This window comes from Manacus candei, unplaced genomic scaffold (genome assembly GCF_025592945.1).
Source record: "Manacus candei isolate 608988 ecotype Guabito, Panama unplaced genomic scaffold, ASM2559294v1 h1tg000086l, whole genome shotgun sequence".
Classification (NCBI taxonomy): Eukaryota; Metazoa; Chordata; class Aves; order Passeriformes; family Pipridae; genus Manacus; species Manacus candei.
Genome location: NW_026138134.1, coordinates 2269481 through 2296828, shown reverse-complemented (window position 1 = coordinate 2296828; position 27348 = coordinate 2269481). Strand labels below are relative to the sequence as shown.

General features: G+C 52.3%; 1 protein-coding gene across 5 annotated transcripts in view; it reads right to left on the bottom strand.

The window, feature by feature from the left end:
• Window positions 1-27348, bottom strand: part of KIRREL3 (kirre like nephrin family adhesion molecule 3) — a 358997-nt gene that overhangs the window by 71572 nt on the left and 260077 nt on the right. For all 5 annotated transcript variants that reach the window (XM_051812422.1, XM_051812424.1, XM_051812425.1 and 2 more), the window contains 2 exons: window positions 26712-26861; window positions 23688-23837 (listed from right to left, as the gene is read on the bottom strand). In XM_051812422.1, coding sequence (XP_051668382.1) covers window positions 23688-23837; window positions 26712-26861 — 300 coding nt within the window. The remainder of the gene's footprint in view (window positions 1-23687; window positions 23838-26711; window positions 26862-27348) is intronic.

Below are 27348 nucleotides of genomic sequence, written 5' to 3'. Positions count from 1 at the left end.
ATCTCTTCCTAAAACACCCACAGGCAGCACGACCAGCCAGAGCTGCTGCCTGGACATCCTTGGCCACAGCTATTTTTCCTGGTGGCAGAGGCAGCCCAGCCCAGAGCTGGAGGGGTTGGGATGTGTTCCTGGACCGCTGCCATCCCTGGAGCACACTGCTCCCATGGGATGGGACATGAGCTGTCCCATCACAGCATCGCCACGAGGAGAGCTTGGCCTGCTCCCAGTGCAGTGGGGAGGCCACTTCAAATGCTCAGCATCAACCCTCCAGGCTGGACAGGTGCTGGGGGCTGCCAGGAGCTCCCTGTTCCACCACAATCGCTCCTGGGAGATGGATTTCCCTGGCAGGGAGTACAGAGAGAGATGCCACCAGCATTGCCAAAAACATCCATCAATGTCCCCCCACCCCTGCCTCCCGAGGTTTTAATCACTTGGGTCCTGGCTGCTGAAAGGGAAGAGGAAGGGAAGAGGAAGATGGGAAAGCCCAAAGTCAATTCATCTGAGAGGCAGGACAGGGCTCTGCTGTGATGGTTCCATCAGGGCCCAAGGGAGACAGCAGGAGAGAAGCTCAGGCTGTGCTGGATGGGAAGGGAATGGAAGGAAAATCCTCCTTAGGAATTTAAGTCAGTTTTGTTTAAAAAGTGCTGAGTTAGCACAAAAGAGGATGTTTGGAAGTTTTGGGTTTTCCCATGCCCGACCTTTTATTTTGGAAAGGCTCACTTGGAATGTGTGGATCCTTTCAGGAATGCAAACCCCTCTGCTGCCCTTTCCCAGCTGGAATGCTTTCAGAGCTTTTACTCAGACAACAAATAACTCCATTGGTGATGGAAAAACAGTCACTGGGTCCATCACTTTATGGACTCTCACTTTGGGACAAGCTGTGCCTTGCTGAGCAGAGAGCCAGGAAACACTGGCCTGGAGGCTGTGGGTTAAATAGTAGAGAGTGAGGAAGAAGAGGCAAAAAGCTGGGAAAAAGGGGATCCACGTGGTGGCTCATGGGAAACTGGCTGGAAAGGATGAGGTCCTGGCTGGGCATGTGGGGCTGGGAGGCAGGGGAGTGGATGCAAAGTTCCTTCCTGCACTCCCCACTCTGGGAAGCTGGTTCCCAGCCCTGAACCCTCTCTGTTATCCATGACAGCTCCACAGTGCCATTAACAAGCCTAATGATTAACTGAACAATCCATGAGGTTCAAAACTACAGAGGCTGCCCAGGGGTGGATGAGGGAGGGCAGGGATGGCAGGAGCCACGTCCTGCCTGCTGCAGGAGGGGACACCCAAAACCTGTCCCCCTGTGACCAACCCCCTCTCCCTGCCATAGCAGCAGATTCAGGGGCAGCAGCCCCCCCACAACGGGCCCTGTGTGAAGGCCCAGTGAGCTCCTGAGCTGGAATGACGTGCAGAGCTCCCTCCTGCCCATCCCACTCCCACAGAGCTGCCCAGAGCTGGCTCACAGCAGAGTCTTCTCCTTCCCTTTCGAAGTGCTGGGGACAAGGACGGCTCATCGGGGGGACTCCCAGCCCCTGGGTGCTTGTCAATCATCCCTGAGACACTCCAGCTAATTATTTTTATCCTTCACTAATCGTGGGCACACTGGAGGTGTGGAAAATAGGCCGTTCTCGGCGTGTCTCTCTCTCTGGCGTGGGCTGATGGTGCCTGGGATTTGCTGCTCTGTGTCAGGACATCACTGCTCCTAATCAGGCTGAGATTTCTGATGGGCTCCATGCCTCTTCCTCCTGTGCTTTGCTCCAGGGGGAATTGTGGGTGTTTTTCCAGTGAATGAGGATTTTCCTTCCCCTCGTGCCTATCCTCATCCCATTATGGGCTTGCAGGGCTCCAGCAGGAGGGAGGCAGCACATGAAGGGATGTATGGACTGGAGTGCCTGTTCTTTTGTGGTCTGCACACCACCAGAACTAGCTGAAAAGTGTCTCAGGAAGAGGCAAACGACAGTTTTGGCTCTGCAGAGCACATAATCATGTTATGCAGGAAAAAAAATGATCGTCTCCCCTTCCTGCTTTTCCCAGAGAAATGGAAAGTGATGAAGTCCAGGGGGTGCATTTGCACCTTTCCTGGGCTCATTCCTCCCACACTGAAGAAGTTTGGTCCTGGTGGCTGGGAGTGGTTCAGAGTCCTTCAGGAATGGAGGGCTGTTGCTCTCCACACACAGAGAGCCCACTGAGCTTCCAGGGCATGCCACGACTACGGCACTGCAGGGTAGAGGAGGAGGATGGTGGTCACAGACCCCGTGGGGCCACAGCAGTGAGTCTGCAGGAGCATCCAGGGAGGAATTCAGGTGGTGAAAACACAAGGCAGAGGAGAAAGCCACGTCTCTCCCATCAAACAAACAAACCAGCCCTGCCTGTGCCTGACCATTTTCAAGCCACTCCGGGCAGCGACAGAAGAGTCAGTTTGTTGTTTGCCCACTTGGAGAGGAGATAAGGCCAGGAAATCACAGTTAGTTTCTGCAGTCCTAAAGGGGAAAGGGAGGCTCAATCTGGCAGATGAATCACTCTCTGTTGACTGCTCTCCTTCTCAGTTATTACTCAATTTCACGAGACACCTCCAAGACACACACAAATATTTCCCCCCAGCCCACAGGGACGCTCGATGCTCTCCCACAGATCCCAGTGCTGCCTCACCAGCCTGCAGGAGCTGTGCAGGTCCCAGGTCCCAAGGCCTGGCAGAGACAATGTCCTGGAGAGGACTTTTGGAAGTCAGTCACTGCCATCACAGCACTCGGGCAGGTAGGAAATCTGCAGGCAGGGATGTCGGGCTGAGCCCAGACTGCCTCGTCACAGCTGGATGCAAACTCCTATTTGCATCAGGTTAAAATCCTGAGTAAATTGAAATCAGAGGAACATCTGCTGCTTTTTCATTAAGCTTGTGTTGACACCAGAGGAGGGGGACCTTGGAAGGACAGACAGAAAGGAGGGGGGAAGGTGGATTGAGTCAGCACAGGCTCTGGAGTCACCTCTGGGTAGGAGTCTGGGGCTGGTCCCAGGCTGGGTATTGCAATTTGGGCAAAATGACCTCAAACAAGGAGGTCCCTCCACCTCAGGGAGGGGTCAGTGAACACAGGGTAGGGCTGCCCACCTGAGAAGCCACTCCCTTCCCAGAAATGGGGTCTATGGCACTGCCATGGGAGCTCCCGGGGTTTTGGATTGGTTTTGAGAGAGCCTTGCTTGGCTTCTGTGGGGTGGGAGGGAGGGGTGGTGAACATCTGCCTGGGAACTCAGCATCACCAAATCTGCAGCAGATGTACTGTGCTTGTCACATCATTTGTCACTCTTCTTCCAGCCTAAATCCATCGGAGGCGAGGAGGAGTGGAGCCTTTCATCACAGCAAAACCAACACATGCTCGTCCTCGGTGCTGCAAAGCTTCACAACATGACCCTGGGATGCTCCACCAATAAGAGAGGCAAAGCAGCTTTATTTTCACTAGACATTCCCTCCCTTCTCCACACAGTCTCAAGGCTTTGGGGACCTGACATCTCATTCTGGAGTGCCTCTTGTGCAGTGCAGCTGTTTCTAAGCCTCCCTGCCACGACATTCCTCCCAGGGCCTCAAAGTAGCAGGTTCACAAACCAACCCAGCTCAAACAGAAGGGGTCAGACCCGTCTGCAAACAGCCATCCCTGCGTCAGAGCTTGTGGGGAGGACTCTTTGTGGAGAAAAAAACCACTGAGGAGTATTTTTTTGGGCTGCCCAGCTCTAGTCACTGCAATCTCCAACACGGGGCTGCCTCGCAGTCGCTGTTCCCACCACGTCCCACGCTGGGACAGCACCCTCCCTCCCCACGGCTCTACTGCTGCACAGTCACACCATCTGCAGCCATGGAGGTGAGAAAAAGCCTTGTCTGCATGGCAGATTATGGACTGCCATGGCTTTTGGGGAGCACAGCTCCGTGGGGAGCCGTGGGCAGGACTGCCCTGTGAGCTCAGATGAGTCCTGGGAGAGCAGGGAAACGATGGACCCCCAGTCCCAGTCCCAAGCCACCAACACATTCAGACCATTCTAGAGGCACAGGTGCCACTTCTACCTGCTGGAGAGACCAGCGAGTGCCAGTGGCCCCCTCAGCCCTGGTGCTGGTCACTGCACTCCAGGGCTAAACCAAGCACCGTGTCAGCTCACAGTGCAGAGCCTTTGCCTTTCCTGCACTCACAGTGCAGAGCCTCTGCCTTTCCTGCACTCACAGAGCTGTCCCTGCAGCTCCCTCCCACATACCCTGCCACCCACCAGCATCACCCCTGATTTCCCAGGCTGTGGCCCATCCTGGCCGTGCAGGGTCCTGCCAGCCCCTCTTGGGGGGCTCACACGAGCTCATTAGGACTAAAGGACGAGTTAAAGGACTGTAGGGTGACGTTGGGATTTGTCACTCCCCCCTCACCCCAGGCAGGAATTGGTTTGTCATTTCTCTGGTGATTTTGTCTCCAGCATCCCCAAAGAGAAAGGGACTGTCCCCATTTGTCCAAAGGTGTGTCTGAGTGGCCACAGGGGTGCCTGGCACAGCCAGTGCCATTGCAAGGCCAGGGATTAACACACCAATTCCTCTGTCTTCACTCTGCTCTTGTGTGTGTTTGGGGCCTGAGCAGAGAGCAATTAGGGCTGACAATGAGCTACAAAGAGCAGTTTGAGATGCTGACCAGGAACAGGGTGGGCAGCAACGCTGAGAGGTCAGGAGAGCAGAAATACCTTCAGAAAACATGACTCATTCCAGTGGAGAAAAGGATTCTGCTGCTCCTGCCCTGGGCTCTGTTTGTACCAGCTCAATTAACCCTTTGCTGTGCTGCACTAAGGCAAAGGCAGGATGAGGGACAGGGCAGGAGGAACACCTGGCACAGGTCTTGGGCTCTGCCCTGCCTGGAGGGGGGTTAATTCTCCTCTCTCAGACCCTCCACGGTGCCTGGGATGGTACAAAGGGATTTAGAAACTTGCCTTGAGATGGCCTCCTGTTCCCAGCAAACCCTGTGTGCTCCCTGCAAACAAAACCCCCAGCCCTTGCCAGATTTCAAGAGGGATTTGGATGAGGGAATTGTCCCCAGAGCAAGACGTGCTGTTAATTTTCCCCTTCACTGCCACAAGGCTGCTGGAGGAACGAGGTGGGACCCCAGGCAGACGTCCCAGCCCAGCCCAGGTGATGCAGCCAGAGAATTCTCAGCTCTTGTGGATGTTGGGATGTGATGGGAATAAAGAACACTCACTTTCCTGCTCTGATTCCCCAGGACCTGCAGGAGGAAAATCCTCTAACATGACTACTGCCAGCCCCATCTCTGAGCTAAGGAAGGGAAATGTGTGGGGTGCAGGAATGGGAGCAGCACAAACACCCTCTGAGGGTGGTTCTGCCCTTCCCACCTCCCCCTCAGTGCCTGTCCCTCCTCCCTGGCACCCACTGAGGTGCCCCCATAGGGCATTGCCAGCACCAGACCCTCTAGACCCTGCATCCTGAGCAGGGCAGGGATCTCTACTGGCTGCCAGCTCCCCAGGCACTGAGAAAAGCAGGCAAGAACTCATCAGAAGTCATCAAACCTTTATAGAATGAACAATAAACTCCAACATTTCATTTTAGACAGACAAGATGGAATTTTTCAGCTTTCCAATGGCAAAAAAACCTTGAAAAATGAAGGTTATTCACCTCATTTTGACTCACTCATTTCTTTTCTTTCCTCCTCTCTGAAGGAAAGAAATGGAAAAAAGAAAAGAACAAAACCTAAAACCTTATCAGAGATGTCTCGTGAGCGTCTTCCACTGAAACCAAGGAGGAAAAAGAGCATCTTGACTTGTTCACTGAGAAACCTTTCATCCCAACCACTGCATTTTTCATCCCAGCCACTGCATTTTTTCATCCCAAACAGGGCATCTTTCATCCCAGCCACTGCATCTTCCCAAAACATCTCCCCAAAGCCCACCTGAAACACGCCCTGTGCCCACCTCCCTCCCATAGCAATGGCATGGTCTGTATTAAGAGCATCCTGAGCACTGCAGCAGTGCCCCCAGCCCCTGTTTGAGGCCCTGGTTTTGCCCATCTGGGGGCCAGCTGGGAATTCCAGTTCAAAGTGGAGCTGCCTGATGGAGGCTCAGCCTGCAGGTGCTGCTGAGGGAGCTCCTGGATTAAGGGAAAAACCAGGAGTGGCTAAAAATGCAATAAGGGACCCCACATCCAGCAGGACTTTGATCTGGGGGATTAGGGATGAGGCCACCAAGTAAAGGTGGAGAAGGTGGTGAAAGTATAATAAGACACAATTTACAAAGCCTGTTGAATTCATGGATTTGAACTGGAAGGACGATTTATCCAAAGGCTTGGGCCAGAGACTGTATTATTCCTTCTCTCCACCAGCCTCTGCCACGCTATTATTTAGGATGATTCAGCCTCCCACTCAGGAGAGGCAAAGCAACAGTCCACATAACAACTCCACAGCCAAAAGTTTCTCTGATCCTCCACTTTCCAGGGACTTATGGATAGAGCCACACTCCCCCAAACCACGCTCTGCTCACCAATAATCCAGTTTGTGTGGCAAAATAAAGCAAAGAAAGCCTCAAACCACTTGATGATTATTTTGTTTGGCCCATTGCTATTAAAAAAATCTCCCAATTCCTCGTTGGATGATTGTTCCTGACGCTGAGCACCAGCCTTGGCTTTGGAGCTATTAAAGCCTCGTGTTAAGTGCCAATGAGTGTTGGGTTTAGGGTTGCTGGGGGAAATCCACCCCATTCCTGCTATTGCTCTGAGCAAAGCCATGGCCTGGGCAGGAAGTGTGGGATGAGCACTTTGGGACTTGCAGACAGAGCTCATTAAAGCCGGGGTGGGGCTGAAATGATGCGAGTTTGGGTCTTGCCCTGTATCTTCATATAATCACAGAATATCCTGAGCTGGAAGGGACCCACCAGGATCATCGAGTCCAACTCCTGGCCCTGCACAGGACACCCCAACAATCCCACCCTGTGCCTGAGAGCGCTGTCCAAACGCTCCCTGAGCTCAGTCAGGCTTCAGCCCTGAGCTTTTGTGACTGGGGGTTAGAGGAGCAGGAGGAGGTGGATGAGTGAGAGGATGTGGATGCAGATTTCACTCCGAGGCAAACCAGAGAAATGAGTTGCTGCCACTTTCTGCCTCTTTTTGCCCAGTCAAGTACCACAATCAACACTCAAAGCTTTATAACCAACCCAGAGGCAACTGTGCGGCGGCGAAGAAAGGGAAGCAGATGAAAAAACCCCTCTTATTCTTAATTTACTCCAGTTAATTTTAGTCTAATTTGATCACAATGTTCTCCTGGAAAGAGGGGCCCTCCTTTAATAAGGCAGTGCTGGCCATGGAGGCTGCGATGGCAACGTAATCACCCCGTGTGTCATAAAGACTCTCTCTGCTAATTGTCAGGAGGAACTGGAGCTATTCTGCAGCAGGTATGGGATTGCAAAGAGAGATAATTGTAAGCAGATCTAATTAGCAATTATTGCAGGCCTCTCCTAGAAATTGTTTTTTACTTAACTATTCCCCCGGCCCCCCTGAGCAGCCGTGGGTGCTGCTGGCAGGGGGACACTGGGTGACACAGGGGGTGGGTGCTGGGCTGGGGGGTCCCTGTCCCCACAGCCTCACCCTGGGATGTGCTGGAGAGCCTCAGCCTTGGCATCTGCTGGGAAAGGGAGCAGGGAGACGGGCAGTGAGGCAGAGCTGAGACAGGAGAGGGTGCTCTCGCAGCAGCAATGGAGGTGAGGAGGGACGGGGGGTGTCCTGGTGCCGGGGGGGCTCACAGGGTGAGGGGTCCTGCTGCCTCCACCCACATTCCCGGGATGCTGCTCCTCCCGGAGTCCCCAAGAGCAGCAGAAGTCAGAAAGGGTTCAGAGGAGATGAGAAGAGAGGAGGCAGGCTGCACAGAAAGCTGGGTGGGAATGGCTCCTATGTCATTATTCAGTCGTGTTCATGGACACAATCCCCCCAAACCTTCCTGTGACACAGCTCCCACCCCCAGGAGAGAGCCTGGAGCTCCCAGCCACTGACACACACCTCAGCACATCGCAGGGCAGCACAGGAGGTGACCAGGTCTGGGGAGGGAAAGGGGCACATGAACACCCAGGGTGGCAGCTGGAAAGAGCTGATTTTGTTCCACAGCAGGTTTTGCCCAAATCAGTCTTTTTTCAGGTCAATTATAGCAGAATCCTTCATTCCAAAAGGGAAACTTTTCAAACCTCTGCACTTTTCCTTTCCCACTCTTCTGGCTGCCTCTGCACCAGCCAGAGGTACCTTTGAACAGCAAAACACCTTCAAGTCCTGCCTGGGGAGCTGAGACAGAAACCGACGGAGCCAGAAAATGGAGCAGCCTGATCTGAGGAGTCTGTGCACAGAAATCCTTGCTGCAGGAGGTTTCCTGAGCCTGTAACCCCCCTTTTAGCTCTTCTGGAGGCATCACCCAGAGCAGTGGGTGCTCTCTTTCCTCCTCACCCCAACACCATCCTGCTGTGGACACCCTTGTGTCCTGTTGAGGTGGCCCTGGGACCACCCGAAGCATTTTGGAGGATGGAAAGGAGGAGATGCACAGCTCGACCTTTGCAGCACAGACAGGCAGGACTTTGACACCAACCTCCCCAAATTTTTTTTGGTGCAACCTCATAAATTAAGCAGAAAAGTATCAATAAGCAGGAAACCTTGGTGATGGAGTGGGAGATGTCCTGGTGTGGTCCTTTCCCTGAAGGCAGGGCTGGGAGATGTGAGGAGTAATTAAACACAGCTACTGAAAGGTGGCCTAAAAGTATTTAATTTCTAAAATCCAGGCTCTCATTACAGGGCTGCACTGATTCTGACCCATATCAGTCTAAACTGTTGCACTATTTTTTAATGTAGTTATTCCCTCCAAGCAGAGCCATCTCCCAGGGCTCTCCTGGGCAGCAGTGTTGGCTCACAGCTGGGATGGGATAACTAGACCAGCACTGCAGGAATTCTCTATGATTGGGGTTTTTTTTGCACAGTATCATTCCATCAGGGAACACCCACAGACAGGGGCCTGGGAGCAACACACAAGTGTGAGGGGTGGGGGAACCACCATGGGGGGAGCAGAGAGAGCAGGTAAGGCAAGGCACAGCATTCCCATCCTGCCACTTGTGTCCAGAGGGATGCTGAGCCGAGCCAGGGATGATAATCTGAGAGCAGGATGCTAATCTGAGAGCAGCATGAATTTGAGAGTGGGATGCTAATCCAAGAGCAGGAGGCTAATCCAAGCCCAGGATGCTAATCTGAGAGGGGGATGTTAATTTGAGAGTGGGATGCTAATCTGACAGCAGGATGCTAATCCAAGAGCAGGAGGCTAATCCAAGCATAGGGATGCTAATTGGAGAGTGGGGTGCTAAACCAGGAGCAGGATGCTAATCCAAGAGCAAGAGGCTATTCTGAAACTGGGCTGCCAATCTGACAGTGGGATGCTAATCTGAGAGCAGAATGTTAATTTGAGATTGGGATGCTGATCCGAGAGCAGGAGGCTAATCTGAGACTGGGATGCTAATCTGACAGTGGGACACTAATCCAAGAGTGGGAGGCTAATCCCAGAGCAGGCTGCCAAAGGAGAGCCACGTGCTGGTCTGAGAGTGGGATGCTCCCACGAGTGGGATGCTAACCTGACTGCAGGATGTTAGTCTGAGAGCAGGATGCTAATCCAGGCACAGAGATGTCCATGTTCCCAACCTGCAGTGCCATCCCTGAAACGAGAGAAGTCCCCCTGGAGCACATGGCTGCGATTCAGCTGCTGCTGGCCACCTGGAGGGGATGGAGAGACCCTCCACCCTCACCCCATGTGTGGCCCAGAGCAGGATGTGCCACATTATCACCGCGGCTCTCACCTCCCTAATCAGGGCTTCTCACTCCAGACAGTGCCCCTGCCCTTGATCCCTTCCAGTCTGAGGCCCCTCCATGGCAAAGTGATTCAATTAAGCCCTGGTTCACAGAGAGGGCTAAAAACAAGGGGGAGGGGGGGAGGAAAAACGAAGTGCCCAACAACAACAACCAAAATCCTCCCTCCCGAGAACAATTTCCTTCTATGGATTTTTAAGACCAGCGGCTGGAGAATCACTTTCTTGTTTCTGTGCTGTCTCTCCAGTCAATAAATAAGAGGGAAATAAAGGATTTCAGAGAAAATAGAATGCAGTCAAAAGGTAAATTGTGGTCTTAAAAGCTCCTAAGAGACTGTCACCGACTTTGAAATGTTTCCTAGTTTGAGACCATTTCTTCCTGACTACATGGTTTCCGCTCCTTTATTTGCATCTCTGGGAGGTAATCTTTAAAACTGATTTTCCCCTGGTTGCATTTCATTGGCAAAGAAACTAAACAGGCTGCTGCATTACAGTAATAACATCAACACTGCAGCCACCTTCGCCTTAATTATTTCTCTGTCTTGCCAACAGAACCAGTTAAAGGAGATTTATATTTGGGTGGGGAGGAGGGGGGGTGAAGTGGCATGTGTGTGGATGGGTGAGATAACATGGAAAAACCGATTTATCCCTTGTTAGGTGTCAGAAGCAATAAAAAAAAAAAAGTAAAATAATAATAAAAAATACACGAGGTAAAAGGTTTGGGCCATTTAAGTAATAATAATGTCAGCATTTCACCTGTGTCTTGCTTAATTATTTCCTTCTCTCAGCTCCGCCACCTGAACCAGTTTAGATAAGATTTCAGCACGGATAAGGAGGAAGAAACTGTATTCTCCAAAGCAGATAAGCTGCTTTTTCCAGTGGAAAGGAAGAGAACATGTCACTAAAGCCCTCCTGCTGTCTACTCCAGAGTCATCAACAGCCTCTTAGCAAAAGTCTTGCCACTAAAAGCTTGTGAGGTTTTGCAAAATACTATAAGATAAGAGAAAAGCACTTGTAAAGACAAGGAAGGGACGCTGGAGTGTGCAAAGCAGCTCCTCACCATCCGTGTCCGGCCAACTCACACTCAGGGTGACCCCAAAAAGCACCAGGGAGGGAGAAACTCGTGTTTAAGGAGAGTCCAGAGGCTCTGCAAAGGTCTCCTTGTACATGCAGGATGTCAAAGCTGCCTTCTGAGTTGGCTCTGCTTGAAAGTTACCCCCTTCCAGACCTCCTGCTCAGTCCTTTTAGGTCTCCCTCCCTTCCAAGAGATCCACATCCACCTTTTTCCTTCCTCCAAGTGCTTTGGAACAAGGCTGGCTTGCCAGGAGAAGAACTTGGTAGTACATGAAGTCATAGAATCATGGAATCCCAGAATGGTTCAGGTTGGAAGGGACCTTAAAGCTCATCCAGTTCCACCCCCTGCCATGGGCAGGGACACCTTCCACCAGCCCAGGTTGCTCCAAGCCCTGTCCAACCTGGCCTTGGACATTTCCAGGGCTGGGGCAGCCACAGTTTCTCTGGGCAACCTGTGCCAGGGCCTCCCCACCCTCACAGGGAAGAAATCCTTCCCAGAATCCAATTTCTTCCCAATATCCAATCCAAATCTCTTTCAGTTTAAAGCCATTCCCCCTTGAAGCCCCCCATGGCCTTGTAGCCAGGGAAAGGAGGCAGGCCCAGGGCTCCTGCGTGGCTGGGGCTGGGGGTCTGGCAGCTCAGGGCCCCCCAGGGCTCCCACTCAGGTCCTGGGAGCCACATTCCTGCTGCTCCCTGCAGGCACTTCCAGCTCCAGCCCTGCCAAGCTCCACGTCGTGGCTGCCAACGCGCCCGGGGAGCCGCAGATGGGCCCTCGCCTGTGTGCAAACACTCCCAGACACCTTGGGACACCCGTGAACAGGCTGCTGGAAGCTCTCCATCCCTGGGAAGGAGACTGGGAGCCACAGAGAGGGGGTTTGGTTGGGTGGGAGACGCTGCCAGGGGGAGGGTGAGGTGCTCTTGGCTGCATGACATCGCTGGTACCGCGGGGAAACGTTTCAAAAGGGAGAGAAGCAGCTCTCTGGATCTGGGAGCTTCTCCCTTCCACTTGTACTGCAGAGTTTACTTTTATTATTATGCAGTTTTCCCCCTTCAGCAGCTCAGATGTTCTGCAGCGTTTCGCTGCTGACCCGCAGGCCAGCCCTCAAAGCAGTGTTTGCTCAGGGTTTGGCGTGTGAGGGGCTTTAAAGTTCTTTTTTCTTTTTTTCTTTTTAAATAAATTTAGGGTGGGTGAAAAATTTCCCTCTTGACTTATAACGGGGCTGGGGAGTGATGCTGCATGTTTGTGCTGGAAGGCAGGAGAGCAGGGGGTGAGGAGGAGGGTGCACCTGAGCAACCTGGGCTGGTGGTGCCCATGGCAGGGGGATGGAACCAGATGAGCTTTAAGGTCCCTTCCAACCAAAAGCAGTCTGGGATTTTGGGATTCTGTGATCTCAGTGATGTCAGTAATGAGGGAGAACCAGGTGGAGGGTCAAAGCTGGAATGAAGATGGATAGGAGGGACAGTGGCAGTGGGATTTTCTGGAGGCTGGGGCTCTGAGCAACCTGGTCTAGCGGAAGGTGTCCCTGCCCGTGGAGCCAGAGGAGCTTTAAGGTCCCTTCCAACCCAAAGCAGTCTGGGATTCTGGGATTCTGTGGTGATTTCTGGGCCATGATGATGGTGCAGGGGAGAGGAGACACCTTGTAGCAGGAGCACTGCTTGTACCTGTGCACTCCCCATCCTCACAGGGGGTGAGAAATGTCCCCCAGGAATCACCACTGACCTCTGTGCTCTCCTTGGGACCCCAAACCTGGAAGCTAATTGGATTCTGCTGCTTCAGCCCCCAACACTGGGGCTGGATTTGGCCCTATGGCTTTTCCCACAGAGCCCTCCTGCTGCCACTTAATGCTTCCGAGCTCCTCCAGCTTCCCTGTGCCTGGCCCTGCCTTCCCACCCTGCCTGATTATATTGGGTCTGCATGTGTAAGTACAGCCTCCTGCCATCCTAATCATCTAAAGTGGCTATTTGAATAACAGTTGTTGGTGCCTGTAGTTTCCTGTAATTTTCCAAAGGAAACAAATCCATGCAGACTGCAATTTTGCGCCTATGAATTTTGAATGAACATCTCTAAGAGCCTCAAATTCTCTCTCTCCCTTCCTTCCTCCCCTCCCCTCTCCTGCTTCCCAGGCCCAGCTGAGCCAGAGGCTGCCATCAGAAGGGTGTGACTGAGTGGCTTCTTTCAGCAGGAGGATTTTGGGCCAGGAAGGACCCACTCTCCTTAGGGCAGGCACCAAAGCACGGGGCCACTGGCAGAGCTCCCTGGGGAAGCTGGAGAAGGAAGGTGGCTGGATTGCACCCAGCCCACGGCAGCACAAAGCAGGGCACGGAGACAGAGGCATCTTTTGAGCCTCAGGTGTCAGGATTTAAACTTGTTTTGTCAGCTCCAAACCAAGCTTGGGAGGTCCCTGTGCACCCAGCTCTGATGGTACCAGCCCTTTGGAGCTGCTGCTGTGGGCCAAGACTCTTCACCTTCTAACCCAGAGGAGCTGGAAGACATTTTTCCTCCTGAGCTGATCTCCAGGATGGTGACAGTCCCTATTTATAACAAAATCCCAGAATGGTTTGGGTTGGAAGGGATCTTAAAGCCCATCTCATTCCACCCCCTGCCATGGGCAGGGACACCTTCCACTAGTCCAGGTTGCTCCAAGCCCTGTCCAACCTGGCCTTGGACACTTCCAGGGATCCAGGGGCAGCCACAGCTTCTCTGGGCAACCTGTGCCAGGGCCTCCCCACCCTCACAGGGAACAATTTCTTCCCAGTATCCAATCCAAACCTACTCTGTTTCATTTTAAAGCCATTATAACCCTCTCTCTCTCAAGTTTCCCCTCCTGTTCCTCTGTGTGCAGTTTTATAACACTGAGGGTTCTCCTTTTTTATGACATTGTTGTTTCTAAAGTGTTTTTATCACCTGGTTTTATTACAAAATTACTGTGCAGCCCCCCCAGTGCTGTAGCAGTGAGGAGGGAGAGTGATTCTGGAAATGCAGCAGTTCTTTCCTGAACAGCTTGCCGGGGAAGGGGGCTGTGATTTGGTGATGGATGGAGTGCTTCTTATCCGGTATATTTTTATCCATAAATATATAAAGCGCTTTGTGATCCCAGTGGATACAAGGCACTATATAAATGTAAATCATTATCATTATCATTAAACACCTCCTGCATCTTTTAAACCTTCCAGTTGGAATCAGATACAAACGGGGCAGCTGCTGTCTGGGTTTTGTTGGGGAACCAAATGTGAGAGCTGCCATTTTTGGCTTCGTTAGCAATTAAATGGGATCTCATGAAAGACCCTGATTTTTCCATCATGATTTTTTTTTTTTTCGTGCTGCCACTGATTTGAAAGTCACTTCTCACCCACCAGGAGAAATCTCTGCAGAATTCCCTAGCAACAACCTGAATAAGAAACAGGCCCCTCGGGTCCATGGATGCTCCCGGATTATCCCAACGCCCCGTGGGATGTCCGGTGTCCATCCCTCTGTGCTGCCGGGAGCTGGGGACGGTGAGAGGATTCCTCGTGTGCTGCCAGGTCACAGGGAGGAGGGGTCAGCCCCTACATGATTTATGACTCAATGCAGATTGGAGACACTTGTCTCCACAGCTATGACTCTGCAGCATTTGTGCTTGGCCGCGGCCCAGCCCTGGAATAACCAACCGGCTGCACAAACCCCCTGGATGTCGCTCCCGTCGCAGGGAAAGAGGCAGGCTGTGCTCCTAACCCAAACTTTCCTGTTTCTGCCTCTCCCAGCTCCTTTTTCCCTTTCTTTAAGGGAGCCTGAAGGACTCTCTCAAGGTTGCACACGGAGGCTTTGACAGCACAGAAAGGAACCCGGGACGTGCATTTTTCCATCGAGGCCATAAATCACTGGATTCCCTTTCTGCCCATACAGCCAAGGATGTTGGGTGTCCCTTCCCAGCATTTCCCCACCCATATTTTGTCACTAAAGCCTGTCTTCCTTCCTACACTTCCAGCAAAGCCACCCAGTGCCAGCTACTGACTGCTTCTCCCTGTGGGAATTCATCTCCAGCTGCATTATCCTACAGTCACAGAATCCCACACTGGTTTGGGTTTGGAGGCACCTTAAAGCTCACCTTGTTCCAACCCCATGCCATGGGCAGGGACACCTTCCACTAGACCAGGTTGCTCCAAGCCTGGCCTTAAACCTCCTGTTTGGGAGTGAGGAGCACAGTCTAAGATAAAAATGAATTTTCAGTGCATTTTTTCATCCTTCCAGTGATCCATTGGCATTTCCCAAAGGGACATGACTGATGCAGGGCCTGGCTACACTCGGAGCGTAGTGAAGGGCAGGTCCTGACCCCAGGGACTGGGGACTGGCTGTTCCCATCACCCAAGGGATCATCAACAACCATTCACTTCCCCTTGTCACACCAGAAGGGATGGAGCTGGAAAGCTTGGATGTGTCCCGTGTCTAAGCCCTGGCCTTTAACCCTCACTAACCTGCCAGCAGTGGCTTACAGAGGTTTTGCAACATTTAGAAACAGAACCAGGTTTTTCCTAGTTCTCTATTTTTTTCCCCTCATTTTTTTCATCCTATTTTCCCCAGCCTCTCATGAGCTGCAGCCTCCTGCTGCCCAGGGGAAATCTTCCATTTAGCTACATTTTCCTTTCTCATTTCATGCTGTAATGGGGATTCATCATAGGTGTTAAATCCATAATTTGCCATGAATCCCTTGTCTCTCTCTGTGGAGGTCAGAGTTGAGGAGTTTAGAGGAACCTGATTGTGTGGCTTCATGCCTGTCCTAGGGGAGAGCACCAACCTAATTCCCAGGAGCAGGAGGAGGCTGGAGAGCCCTGGCTGGGTCATCCAATGCTGTGTCCATACTTTCCACCTCTCTTTGCCACCTGAAGAGGCAAATTTGAGCACACGAGGCACCTTTAATGTCAAAAAAAGAGTAATAGCCCCTTCCAGAGGGTCATTTATCCAACCTTTCCTTGGCATGTGAGGAATATCCTGGAGCTTGGGTGGTTATTCGCCTCTTAATTACCAAGGACACCCACAGGTCACTCATTCAGACGTGACTATCCACTTCTGCAGCCCAAGGTGAGCCAAAAGAAATGCCACAGCCCCAAACTCATCCCAGCCCTACCTCTGGACGGGAAGCTGAAATCCATCACACTGACAGGGGCATCCAAAGCCACTGGGAAGTGCCAGGAACGGAGAGCATGGTGATGGATGTGTAACAGAGAGATTCATCACGGGGTTCCCAACCCTTCCTCCCCCACGGGCTGGGACGGGCTGGGCTGGGAGGGCTGAACCCTCCCGAGGCTGGCAGAGCAGCTCAGGGGGCAAGGCTGGGCAGCACGACACGGAGCAGGGAAGTGCAAGACGTGCAAGGAGGGCTGGCAAAGCTCTTGGAGCCAGGCAAACACGACCCTGCAGGCTGGGCACCAGCAGAGAGCCGGGATGGCTCCAGGCAGCCTCTCCCAAAGTGTCTCCTCCGCTCTCCCGGCTGGTCCTGCCCCGCCGAGCCGCCGGGTCGTTTTTCCCCGGGGGGATCGATAGCAGAGCGGGGGCTGTCGCTCAGGTGATGTCACGCTCCGAGGCCTCGTTCCTCTCTGCCAGCTGACAAGGGGAGAGGGAGTCAATACTCGTGACAGGTCTCTAACAACCCGCCGAGCTCCCGGCGTGACGGATCCGCGGGCTGGGCAGGCTCCGAGCACACCCCGGCGCCCCGATCTATATCCCACCCGTGGGTGCGCCCGGGAGAGGCACCGGCGGAGCTCTGGGAGCACAGGTGCGGATCCAGAGGAGCACGGGCAGGATGCAGATGGGGGAGTTGGGTCTTGATTGGCAGGAGGGAGAATTGTGCGTGGGCGTGCACGGCGCAGAGAGCTCTGCACGTGCGGGTGATGGGGAATGCAAGGTGTCAGCGATCCAAAAGGGCATGAAGCAGAATAATGTCCCCTGTCCACAGGCATTGCAGAGAGCAGGAGCTGCTGGGTGCAGCGTGTGCTGCGAAGGGAAAGGCTGGTGCGATGCAGAGGGAGCTCTGGCTCCCCCATGGTTTGTGCAAACAGGGGGGGATTTAGGGGTGGGACACTGGGGGGTTGTGCCCAGAGCAGGAGAGGGGGCAGACACAAGTCCAAGTGATGAGCACAGAGGGAGCCTGACACACAGCAAACACCCCCACACCACCTCATGGCCATTGCAGCTCGTGGCTCTAGTGTGAGGGGCAGGGGGGGGGCAGAGCCAGCCAGAGGGGCTGAGGGGAGGGACGGGGATGACAGAGAATCAGAAAGGCTTTTTTATCAGCCCTCTGTGCTTTGCATCCATCAGGTGAGTCCAGACCTGCAGACTCTGTGCAGAGAAGGCAAATGCTTCGTGTTCGATAAGAGCACGGGTCAGGACCGCGATGCCCTCCCGGCCCCGAGACAAGGAATCACAGATTGGGGTGGGAACCCGGACATTAATCATTCCCAGCTGCATCTCTTCCCGTTTACTCTGTGGTCCTTCAGTCTTCAGCATGCTGGAAGGATCACTGCTGTGGCTCTGGGGGTTTGAGGAAGGGGAGGTTTGATGGGAGAGGCGGCATCACCCAACCCCGGGGCCCAGGGCTGTAAGAAAACAGAAATTTTGCAAATGTGTGAGCCCAGAACCTGGAGCAGGGTTTGAGGGAACAGAGGCAGCATCTGCTTAGTGCTGGTCTGGCCCTGTTGAGCTTCCCTTTGTGTGATTAAACACCAGCCCCTGCTCAGATATAACCTTGTCCTGTTGGGAAGGACACGGACCTTTCGGAGTGGGTCCAGAGGAGGCCACAGAGATTCTCCAAGGGCTGGAGCCCCTCTGCTCTGGAGCCAGGCTGGGAGAGCTGGGGGGGTTCACCTGGAGAAGAGAAGGCTCTGGGGTGACCTGAGAGCCCCTTCCAGGACCTAAAGGGGCTCCAGGAGAGCTGGAGAGGGACTGGGGACAAGGGATGGAGGGACAGGACACAGGGAATGGCTTCCCACTGCCAGGGGGGCAGGGATAGATGGGATATTGGGAAGGAATTGTTCCCTGTGAGGGTCGGGAAGCCCTGGCACAGGTTGCCCAGAGAAGCTGAGGCTGCCCCATCCCTGGAAGTGTCCAAGGCCAGGCTGGACGGGGCTTGTGGAAGCAACCTGGGCTGGTGGGAGGTGTCCCTGCCCCTCCAACCCAAACCATTCCATGATTCTGATGCTATTTATCATTTTTAATGCCCGTAATGTAAACCAAAGCCCTTTCTTAGCTTTGTTCTCCCCATCTGTACAATCAGAAAGTCGTTTTTGTGCCGCTCCCACACCGGCAGAGCCTGAGACAGGTGGACGTGTCCCATGGAGTGTTTCACCCTTGGCCACACCACAGCCAGGATGTGCTTCATGGCCATGTGATGGTGGAATTTTGCTTGTCTCCTTCAGACTACAGAGAATGGAGCTGGTGCAGTTGCTGCCTTTCTCCTCCAGACAGACAGGGAGCCAACGACCCTGGAAAGGAGGAAGCAGCTCTCCCCAACACTCAGCTGAAACCCACCTTGGGAGGACCCATCTCTAGACCCAGTGTTTTAGCCCACAGTCCCTCTCTTTGGGCTGGTTTCCATCTCTAGGCTGCACGAGGCAGAACTGCCTTTCCCCTGGTATTTGCACAGAGCCCTGCTTTGCCTGGCTGGGCCCGGTGAATCCCACAGGGATGCCTTCCCACCCCAGAGCCACACAGGGACACGAGCAAGGAAACCTGGCCACCCTCTGCTATCAAAGGGAGCCGGCTCAGAGTGCTGTAAACTTAAGCTGCTCAGACATGACATCAAATATTTAGGTTATTTGGGATTTGCGCTCGATTGTTTGATGTTTCTGTTTCATTCCCAGCAGAGCCGGTTGCTGTTTTGCCACTGAAAATATTCCCAGCAGAAAATGCAGCTTTGTGAAGGCCCAAACTTGTTCAAGGAGAAGAGACTGTCTGGAAGAAAATGATCACATTTTCATCACTTCTTTTTTTTTTTTTGTTCTGAATTGACATCCTGGCTCTACATGCTCTGAATTTTGCATTCAGAGAATTGAGTTCTATTAAAAAGTGTGGAGAAAAGGTTCCAAGCTGAACAGTTTCTGGATTTGAAACATCACCTCGTTACATTTCCTCCTTGCAGATCAGCATTACAAACAAATACTGAAAAATGGCCTTTCCCAGGCCATAACCTCTTTATTTCCTGATCAGACTCTGCTAAAGAGCAGGAAAGCTGGGAAATGCAGATGTCTCAAGCTGCCAGCCATCATTTTGTTAATGGAAATGCTTTCTCTGCTCTGCAGGGGAGCACTGGGAAGATTTGGCAAAGAAGAGGACTGGAATAAAATAAAAAAATTAAATAAAAAGAGGGAAATGGTTGTGATTGAACGTGGTTGCACTTGACACCCCAGTGACCCTCCTTTTCTTCCATCCCTGACTTGTGCCATTGTCAGAGACAGGAGCTCTGGCTCCAAATTAACTTAATCTGTAGAGTTAAATAATTCATGTTGATTTAAGAAAGCTTTATTCCTAATGGGACACAAGTGAAGGCAGAGTTAATATTAGAAGAGGCCATGGAGGGGGAGGAGGGAGGGAATTAGACTATAAAAGGTGAAGGTACAAGTTAATTGCCTATCAATTATTCACCTGAAGCCTCTGGAAGTAGCAACCCTGCCTCCCTCCTCACACCCTCATATCCCATTTTCCTGGTTGCCCCCAAGTTCCCACTGGCACCTCTGGCATGAACCTTTTCCCTGTGACAAGCAAGAGCTTCCCAGGACAGTCTGTGCATGTGGCAGGGCTGGAGGTGTCACATCTCCTGCTGGGAGGACAGACCAGGACAGGCCCGGGAGGCTCCTGCCAAGGCACCAGTGAAGGAGAGGAACCATCCAGGTTCCAACAGCTCATCATCCACCTGCTCCACTCGCCCTGAACTCCTCCATCCTCCCAGCACGGCAGCTCCTGCCCAGCCTGGTCACTGAGGGTCCGTGAGCCTGTGCTCCCCTCTCCCTTCCCCTCTGCTCCCTCCAGGGGAAGCCAGTGCTCTCTTCACAGTTGCTCCTCTCTTGGCTGCCTCCGAGATCTGGGAACTCAACACTAATTAACGGGTCTGCAAATCCCAGCTCGGCTGGAGGGGCCTCGAATTCCTTCCCGGTCCCCGAGTGCCGAGGGACCCACGAGCGAGCCCTGCGGCTCCTGCAGCTCCACGGTGGCAGAGGCATATTCTAACAACACACATCTGTGGGCAATGTAATCCCTTGTATTTGCCCTCCCTGCTCGGAGCTTTGATGGAAGACCAGAGGGAGCTCTCCAGTGGTTACAGCCAAAGTGTTTGCTTTGCAATTTCGCTCGGTTGCTGCCTGATTTTATTTTTAAATTTCTCCGAGTCCTAATCAGGCTCTTACTTTATTTAATTAATACCCCGGCTTAGTTAAATAGATCATAAATTAAGCAGCCCTGCCATAAAAGATGTACCAGGTAGCAAATAGCCCTCCTGTGGCTTCCCAAAGCCTGCCTGGCTTGGGCTCCCCTGTCAAACTGCCTTGACATCCTTTGCTTGCAGAAAACATGGATGCTGCCATATGTCCCAAATCCCATCCCATCAGCTTTGTCAGCCCTGCTGGGGCAGAGATCCCAAGAACATTGGGCAGTGACTCCTTCCTCAGACAGTTTGGATAATGGTAGCAGGAAGGTGAGGGGGAACTGGAGAAGGGGGCCCTCCAGCTTTGGGATGGGTTGTAGCCACATTCCCAAGGAATATTTGTCGCTGAGACTCCACAAAGAAAAGCTTTTCCCTGATGCTGATGACACTAATAGGCTCATCCGTTTGAATGTTTGGACTTCCAAGGCTATGGAATGATCTGTTCCACTACATTTAACCATGTAGATTTGAAAACAATGTGACAAAACCTTAAATATTTAATTAAAATATGGTGTAGCTCTGCATCTGAGCAGGGAAGTAGGAGACATCAGCCCCATAAAGCTGTTGTCAGACATGAATGACAGCAGTTGGAGCTTGGATTGGGAGGCATTAGGGGATATCTTGATTCCAAGGAAGTGGAAAAGCTGGCAAGAACAGACAAGGCAGCACCAACCCATGTAAAAATAACAGGCAAGGTATTTTCCAGAGACAAGGCTGGGGGTGATGGAGCAGGATGGGGCTCCCCAGAACTGCCTCCAACACCCAGCTTGGCTGATGAGCCCCTCGAGTCATTGGCAAACCAGCAGCAGACATCGAGCTCCCAGTCACCAGCCCCTCCCAGTCACCAGCCCCTCCCAACTCTGCCCTGTCTGTGACAAATCTTTTCCTTGAGAGCTGTCTCAGATCCAGGGATGCCCAGGTGATGTCTGCAGTCTCAGGTGAAGCTGGGCACTCTGGGATGAAGGAACACCCCACAAGCATCTTCCATTGAGGCAGCGCAGGCAGCCTTGGCACATCCCTTCCCAACCCGGAGAGAGGAAACCTGGGAGATCCACACCCCTCTGTGAGCTGCCTGGCTCACAACTAAATAGGCTCGTGCACCAGCTCCTAAGAGGAGCAATGTGTGCACAGCTGGTGGCACTGCACATCTGGAGCCGCTGGAAATGTCCCTCCCTTGCTCTGCACAAACGCGACTCGCAGCGAGTTCAGCCTGACAGGCTGCACAGTGCAGCGGCTGCCAGAGCCAGCGCTGGCTCCCAAAACACGGCCTGTTGAGGCACCCGCCCCTCCTGTGCCATTTCTGTCCCCTCCACTGGGGTGGTTAAAACAAAGAGCACAGACCCCTCCCCGTGGCAGCTTTGCTCTCGCTGCCGGCACTGCAGGACACACTGTCCCACCCCGAAGGTGGCACCGTGGGAGCTGCTGGTCACCAACCACCCCGTGACCCCTCTCCAAGCGTGGGATGATCCCTCCTACCCTCCCCAATCCCCCTAAATTTCACGTAATCACAGAATTGCCCAAACTGGAAGGGATCCACAAGGATCATCGAGTCCAACTCCTGGCCCTGCAGGGACACCCCAGCAATCCCACCCCATGCCTGAGAATGTTCTCCAAACACTCCTTGAACTCTGGCAGCCTTGGGGCTATGACCATTCCCCCCCCCAGAACATCTGCATAAATACACCTAAAGTGAAAGATGAGCCACCAGTGTGTTCCAAACCTCCATTTTCTCACCAGCTCGGCCTAAGCTGAACATGCTGTAACTTTAATTTTCTTAAAAGGAAAACACTCTGCAAACATAAGTTGCTGAACATCTTAGGTAAATGTACCAATTAGCAACTACCATGTATATCCACATAAACATTAACTACCATCTATTCAACACATTCCATAACCCCAAAGATAATAACGATTTCCTTTTGATCCATAAAAACATCTCTCTGCTCAATCAACGCTTCGCGGCGGCTCTGACGTACGCCCTGGGACTAAATTAGTTTTGAAATCTTTAGCTCTAATTAAATAACATTATTTCTTTTGTCTGGGCTCCGGCAACTTTGACAACAGGAGGAGGGAGCCCGGGCGAAGGAGGGGCTGTCGGAGAGCAAGGCAACGTTCCCGCTCTCCGGCTCATTCCCGGGATTCTTTCGTGTGTGGGCACACGTCAGAGCTCGGAGCTGCTGCCAGGGGTTGATTGAGCAGAAGGAGGGATCAAAGGAAAATCATCATTATGGTGGGGGTCAGGGAAGGAAGGGATGGCAGCTGTGTAAGTTCAGGGGTAGGGAGTGTTGGAGAGTTGTGGAGAGAGAAAAACAGACACGGGGGAAAATGCAACCCCAAAATTAGAACTTGTTTTCGTGGGGAGGTGCAGGCTCTGGTGAGGTGAACCTTCAACCACCACCAGTACCTTAATTTACTTCTTTTGGCTGCTTAAAACTAATTAGTGCTGATCTGACTAAAAGCACTGAAAATCTTGCATCTTTTTAAAAGCTTTTCTTTTTCCCTTGGAAATTACCCAAGGGAAAAAAAAAAAAAAACCAAACCAACCAACAGCAAAAAAAAAACCAAATCCAAACTTCAATTTAAAGAAACTTCAGTATGCAAATGGTTTCAACTTTGAGGGTTGAATAATCAGGATGGATCTGGGAGCAGCAGTACAGGCTGGGTTTTGTCCAAGCTTTTCAAGAAAAATCCCATTTTCATTAAGTTCTCGGAAGCCTCATGCGTTCCGGGAAGCCTCGCTGACGCAGCCTTTTCCCAGCACTCCTGGGAGGAGACCCCCCTGCACCAGCTGCCAGCAGGGCCCTCTGGATCTGCCACAGCTCCTCTCCCATCTCCCACCCATAAAGAGTCTTTATAAGATTTTGGGAGCCACTCCTAGTTTGCAATCCCATGCAACACCCTCCTGTGCTGCTCCTGGGAAGGATTAATTACTGAGAAATGCAGGATGATCGAATATTAATACGAAGAGAGGATGAAAATACTGCAGTAGTGAGGAACCAGCCTTTCCTCCAGTGGTGGATTCATCCTGGTCCTGCTGCAGAGCAGTGCTGCAGGAAGGGCATCATTGTGATGACACTGACACTCTACATATCCTTAAATTTATGGACATGCACTCTCCAGCTGGCGTGTAAATTCACAGAGCTGAAGTGCCAAACACTTGGTGCCTCTGTTACTCATCCCAGGGTTGCTGTGCTCCATCCCTGAAGTGCTTCACTCCCTGAACAGCTTCCCTTGCTCCCATTCTCAGGATCGAGCTGCACCCCCACTGCTCTCACCATGGATTAATTTCCACGAATTCATTCCCATTTCCTCTTGATTGAGCAACAACACCTTCTGTCCCAAAGCCTCCCGGGGCAGCCACAAGGACAAAACCCCCCCTGGAGTGCCGGGGAGACTCACCCAGGACGGTCAGCCGGGCAGGTCGGGATCGGATGGCAGCCTGGATGGCCTGGCACTCGTACACGGCGTCATCCTGGAGATCAGCCCTCAGGATTTTCAGGTGGTGCTGTCCTGACAGATGGTCTCCTACCACCAGGTAGCGCGGGTAACCTGCCGGGCACAGCGCACGGGTCAGGAGATGGAGCGACGAGCCCGAGGATGGAGAGCACAGACCCAGCACCCCCAGACATTCCCAGGAGCCAGGCAGCTTCCTCCCCTCCTTGGCAGCCAGCTCCAAGAGAGAGAGAGAGAGAACCCTTCCAAATTTGGGAAGGAGACTGCACATTTCACCCTACAGGTTCAAAAGAGAAGTGCTGATGGAGGAGCATTAACTGAAATCCTCAGGAAACATGGAATCACACAGTGTTAAGGGTTGGAATAGAACTTAAAGATGATCTACTCCCAACCCTCCTATGGGCAGGGACACCTCCCACTAGACCAGGTTACTCAAGGATTTATCCAACCTGGCCTTGAACACTGCCAGGATTGGAGCATCCATGACCTCTGTGGGCAAGGAAAATGGATGAGCCCTTCCACTGGGAAACCCACCACCTCTGGCTCCTCTGCGACCTGTCACAGCATTCCCTCAGCTCCTGAAGTCAGCTGTGGTGAAACCCTGGAATAATTCCATGATTGGGTCTGCTCAAAGCTGGGTCTGGGGGCACTGATAGCCCTGCTCAGCCTGGCTGGGCACACGAGGAGCAGCAGGGGAGGAAGGCTGCCCTCAGCCTGGCACACTGTGTGTGACACAGCCAGCCTGGCACACCCCATGTGACACAGCCAGCCTGGCACACGCTCGGGCCCTTGTTGTTTCCCGAGTTATCATCAGCAGGATTTGCTCTCCTGAACCGTGAGAAATACAAGTGATGGGTTTGTTTGTATTTTGCTAATTAGACACTGGCTGAGCTGGCATCACACGAGCTGGCAGCTCCTCTGGCTTCCAGCAGCCCCAGCTCTGTTAATTGTGGAAGTCATTCCCATCAGCTCCCTACTCCACTGGAGCTGTTGTTACCCAGTCGAGCTGCAAGGTCTTGCATGGAGAGCTCAGCTCTCTGATGGATGTGAAAGCTGTGGCTTTGAAAAACAGGAGAAGAGGGGGCTGCTCACTCGGGCAAGGCTGTAAATGAGCAATTACATGTATTAATAAAAAAGAGAGGGAAAGAAGCAGCAGGCATTGCACTTCAGGGGTCCCTGGAGACCAAAACACACAGAGCCTCCCCTGGTTTCTGAACGCTGCTGCTGGGCTGGGGGAGAACTCTCCCAGATCTCCCAGAAGTTGAGCAGAGGGAACATCACCACCCTCTGCAGCACTCGGGGGAACGAGGCTGCAGATCCTGAAGGGCTCCCAGCAAACACTCTGCCTTATTCATGTGAAATATTTCCCTCACAAATCAGTGTTTTCCAGCAAAATGCATAGAAAAACCTGCGTAACTTCCTCAGTATTGCACCAGTCTTCACCAGCTGCAGCTAACCCTCAATCCCAATGCAGACATGGGATTAAATAATGAGAATTCTGAGGAATTAGTTACCAAATTAAAGTTACCAAACTTTAATTTGACAAACACAGAGCTTAAGGAAGCCACAAATACTTGTGGGCTGCAAGGAAAACATTTATCCAAAGCAAACAGAGAATTGTGAGTCCCTTCCAGCTCAGGATATTCTATTCTATAATTCTTTTTATTTTCAAGGATATCAAAACTGGCACTTCCAACATTTACAAAACCTTTCATCCCGCATTTTGGTCCAGAAGTCAAAGAAACCAGAGCAGGGCTTTCCAAAGGGTCAGGTGACACCTGTGGGAATCAATAGTTTTGTTTCAAAGAAGTGCCAATGAAGGAGTGTTAACTGAAATTCTCAGGAAACATGGAATCACACAATGTTAAGGGTTGGAATAGACCTTGAAGATGATCTACTCCCAACCCTCCTATGGGCAGGGACACCTCCCACTAGACCAGGTTACTCAAGGATTTATCCAACCTGGCCTTGAACATTGCCAGGATTGGAGCATCCACAACCTCCATGGGCAAGGAAAATGGATGAGCCCTTCCATGGGAAACCCACCACCTCTGGCTGGGTGAAAAAATTCTGGTTTATTCCAAGTTTCAAGGGCTTTTTTTCCAAGTTTCAAGGATTTTTGTTCCAAGTTTCAAGAGTTTTTATTCCAAGTTTCAAGGGTTTTTATTCCAAGTTTCAAGGGTTTTTATTCCAAGTTTCAAGGGTTTTTGTTCCAAGTTTCACTTGGGCTGGGTTGGAAGGTTTTGTAGCTGAAATGAAAATGTTGCTCCCGAAATAAATGCTGTGGTTGTGCCTGCACTGCTGGGGAGGGAGAGCTCCTGCTTTCCTTGCTCAGGGAGGGTGGTGTTGAAACAGGAGGCCAGGCCCAAAAGAGTTAACTAAGAAATATGGGCCTACTAACAAGCTGCTAATATCCAAAATGATCTGTGCTTGTTCTGTTCTACTTACTGGACCAAAACTTAAGAGAATGGTAAAAGAACATGTAATAAGCCTAGAGGTGATAAATTAAGATGCAGTAGGATAAGGTAGACATTTGAATAGAAGAAACAGGCTGGGAGCCAAGCCTTTCTCCAAGCCTCAGTGAGCGGGTCAAGAACAATAGAAGAGAAGGGAGGTCAGGCCGAGGAAGATGAGAATTAGCCCCCAGACCCATGGGATGAAGAGTGGATCTCCCACCAAAACTGAGGGCCAAGAGAAGGACTGCCCCAAGCCCCGCCTGAGCTCCACCTACACTCTGCCTGTTATTAATATGTATAGATAGGTGTTGTAATCACTTGAATATGCATTTAATCAGATAGGAAAATTGTATAAAACCTGCTGATTTTGTGTGAAGCCTTCGAGCAAGTTTGTCCAGCGCGAGCTGGCCTCGCTCCCAGCGTTGAACAAACAAATACCTTGCTGCTTAAAGACAAAAAAACGTCTCTGAGCAGTTTCTCGGGCCGATTTTTTGAATTCAGTGTCCTGACTTACTTGAGAGGTCCCGTCCGACTCCGAGGGCCAGCCCGTCCTTGATCCAGAGCACGATGCCATTGTACTCGGGGATGGCACAGAGCAGGGTCACGGGCTGCCCAGCGACCACCACCTGGTCCTGGGGCTGCTGCGTGAACGACGACGCTTGGCCTGGGGAGGGCAAGGAGAGAGTGAGAGAGGAGCTGTCAGTGCTCCAGGGGTTTGCAACACAGGGCAGCAGTTCCTTGGATGCCACGGCCAAAGATGCTCCTGGCACAGCACAAACCGGAGCTCTGCGGCTCTTAATTATGGGATTGATTAGTTGTGGGATTGTTCCAGAGAATGGTTTGTGTGGGAAGGGACCTCAAAGCTTGTCTTATCCCACCCCCTCCTGCCATGGGCAGGGACACCTCTCACCAGCCCAGGTTGCTCCAACCTGGCCTTGGACATTTCCAGGGATGGGGCAGCCACAGCTTCTCTGGGTAACCTGTGCCAGGGCCTCCCCACCCTCACAGCCAAGAATTCCTTCCCAATATCCCATCTAACGCTGCCCCCTGGCACTGGGAAGCCATTCCCTGTGTCCTATCCCTCCATCCCTTGTCCCAAGTCCCTCTCCAGCTCTCCTGGAGCCCCTTTAGGCCCTGGAAGGGGCTCTCAG